Source organism: Myzus persicae, unplaced genomic scaffold (assembly GCF_001856785.1).
Source record: "Myzus persicae strain clone G006 unplaced genomic scaffold, MPER_G0061.0, whole genome shotgun sequence".
NCBI lineage: Eukaryota > Metazoa > Arthropoda > Insecta > Hemiptera > Aphididae > Myzus > Myzus persicae.
Window position 1 is genome coordinate 1 of NW_019102266.1, and position 3026 is coordinate 3026.

Below are 3026 nucleotides of genomic sequence, written 5' to 3' on the forward strand. Positions count from 1 at the left end.
CTGTCAGTCTATATTATTGATATTAATAGTTATAAATATCAAAGTAATTTGTTTTACTATTAGTAATAATTTAATACAATAGGTTAAATTAATTTTTTTTAAAAACATTATTGTTTATTCCACTATATGATGATAATTGATAATAATAGTAAATTTTAAAACATTAATTTTAATTTTTTTTCTGTTCATCTATGTCTTAACTGAGAGGTATTATAGAGTTATATTCTAAAATATATTAGTTTCATTCTTAAATTATCCACTGTAATACTATGTATATTTTTAATAGTTTTTTCTAGTATACAATAACTATTTACAGGTTAACAATAATTTATTGTTTGATTTATATTATGAGCATTGGGCTTTAGGCTATCATATGAATGAAAAATTATAAATAGATAATGAATAATAATATTATGCATAATAATATTTTGCATAATACTAGTAATAAAATAAAATTATGTATATTTTATTGCTTTTAGGATTATTTGTTACAAAAAAGCAAACCATCTCCTTGGTTGTTTCCCAAAGATGTATTGACTGATAAAGAAGACCACAAATTAGTGCTGCACATGATAGAGTCTATGTTGTATGATTTTTTACCCAATGAAGTTCCGTACAACTTAAAAGTAGAAATGGAATATTATGAAGTTTCTCAAGAGGGTAAATTCATATTTTTTTAAAATTATATTTTCATATTCACAGTATTATCTGTATACTTATGTACAGCAATAAAAAAAATAACACTTATTTAATGATACATAGGCAATATACACATTGTTGTATTAATTCACTGCAATACACCGAGAATAGAGAAGCTGGTGATGGGAAAAAGAGGCAGTCGTATCAGGAACATCGCTAAGAAATCCGAACAACACCTAAGAAATCTGTTTTTAACTGATGTTTTCCTCAAAATGGTTGTCACAGATAAACAAAAAAATCCTGTACAACACACGGAAGACACCTTAAGTTTGTAATCTGACATATGCAATCACGGCCATTTCATTTGTTAAAGCCTTTTTTTTTATTCTTGTTACAATGTTGTTAATTTTTTTTTCAATACACAATTGATGAAAAAATATCTCAACCGAATGAAATTAAAATTGGCTGTAGATTGATGTCACAGATATTACGACTCTTATAATTTACAAAATAGTAAGATAAATCTGGAACTGTGATGTAAATTAATATAAAAATTGTTAAAGAATATAGATTGGCGTCAATTTTTGGTATAAAATCGAGAAATTTTCGGATGATAATAAATATACACAATGTAAATTGTTATTAAGTTAAAATATCTAAGTGCATTAAGGAGGAGTGTGCTACCAAAGCAAATGGTTTTTTTTCTTCTGTTAAATAGCTATTCCAGTAAAACTTTTGCTTCCTTCTTTCAAAAACTGAAATGATCCCACTGTATACAATTTTATTCAAATTTGTTTTCCTTATTGCTAACTAGTCGTCATCATCTCTCTTACCTTTATAATTTAAATTTAAATCTAAAAAATGTATGCTCATTTTAAGTACTCATAGACTTCTTTCAGTCTTATTTATTATAGCAATTTGTCCTTAAGTTGTGCCTGATACAAACTAGTCATTACAATGTTATCACAGCTATGTAGCGTGAAGTTAGTCAAACCGAAATGGTAAAATCTTATATATTTTAGAAACTTCCTAATTATGCATAATATAGGAGACTCATTCAGATAGTTTTAGATTCTAAGCTGAGCGATGAATGTATTGATTTTGCAATGATGTATGCTTGCTCTTTTTATTTGTGTCTATAAACACGATAAGTAATCGAAATAATGCTTTGATTTTCAACTTCATTGACTTTTCTGTATTCTGATCTCTGATGTATAAAATAGGGCAAAAGTGACACTTCCCTCCTTAAAATTCTCACTTCCCAATAGTTTTTATTAGTGTTAGAAAAACAAAAGAACCAGATTATGATTTTTGGTATAAAAAAAAATAGATACATGATTTTTTCACTGAACATTTATTTTAGTATTTTTTATACACTATAATTTTGACTCTGAGCTATTCATAGGTATACGATCATTTAGATTTTCATTAGTTTATTTTTAATTATTGTTGATAAAAAATTCTCTTTGCTTGGTCAAACAACTTAAACATGTAATACAAGGTCTATCATAAGTTGTTAGTGAAAATTTAAAAAAAGTTGAGTGTAAATCAACTATCATTTTTTATAGTCATGTGAAGTAAGAAGTTTTTTGACATTGGGTTTTCATCTGTAAACTAGTAAACTTACAAATTCTCATTGATCGATTTTCTTATTTTGTTGTAATTCAAAACCTTAGATATATACATAATATTTTTACCAAAAATGTTTATTTTATCTTTTTCTACATATGATAATATTTTCAAATATGTTACCTCGTTTTGAGCTATTTATCTATAACAATTTTTAATTTTTTGTTTTACAAATATTAATATAATTTTTTTGTTAGTAAAAAAGTATTGAACATTTAATACAGGGTTCTTTACAAAGTTATTATAATAACAATTGAAAAATATTAAAGATACATACGGACAATTTTTTTACAAGCATTTAAAAGTTTCATATTTTCACAAAATTCATCAAAATTTCAAAAATTTATGAATCTCTTTTCGTATCCACCTAGTTAAAAATTGATGAAATGTTTCCTAGCTAATGATTTAAAATTAAGTTTCTTATAAATAATTTATGCTTTTGCAAAAAATCTAAAAAAATGTATATTTACTATTTTTATAAATATTTTAAATTAAAATTTGGCCAAAATCAGATTTTTTAACGAAGAATAACAAATTTTGTTATTTGGTTGTAATTTAAAAAAATTATTCAGGGTTAGGTATTTAAAAATGTTAAAGTGAATTATTATATTGTAGATATATACACAACGACAATATCAAATGTAATTTTTGTTTGCAAAAATTTATTTGACATACCCTATTAGGTACCTACTAATATTTAATAGTAAAACTAATATATTGTGATTAAGATGTAAATTAACTTGTGACCTGTAATTTTG

At 24.4% G+C, this 3026-nt stretch overlaps 1 protein-coding gene across 1 annotated transcript; it reads left to right on the forward strand.

Moving 5' to 3' along the window:
• Positions 1 to 479: 479 nt before the first annotated feature.
• LOC111031673 (GTPase Era, mitochondrial-like) lies at positions 480 to 1228 on the forward strand (the record flags this gene model as incomplete). The annotated part of the gene is made up of 2 exons (XM_022311719.1): positions 480 to 660; positions 763 to 1228. Coding segments are annotated over 2 exons (393 nt in total), but the record flags the coding sequence as incomplete, so codon positions are not given.
• Between the last annotated feature and the right edge of the window lie 1798 nt (positions 1229 to 3026).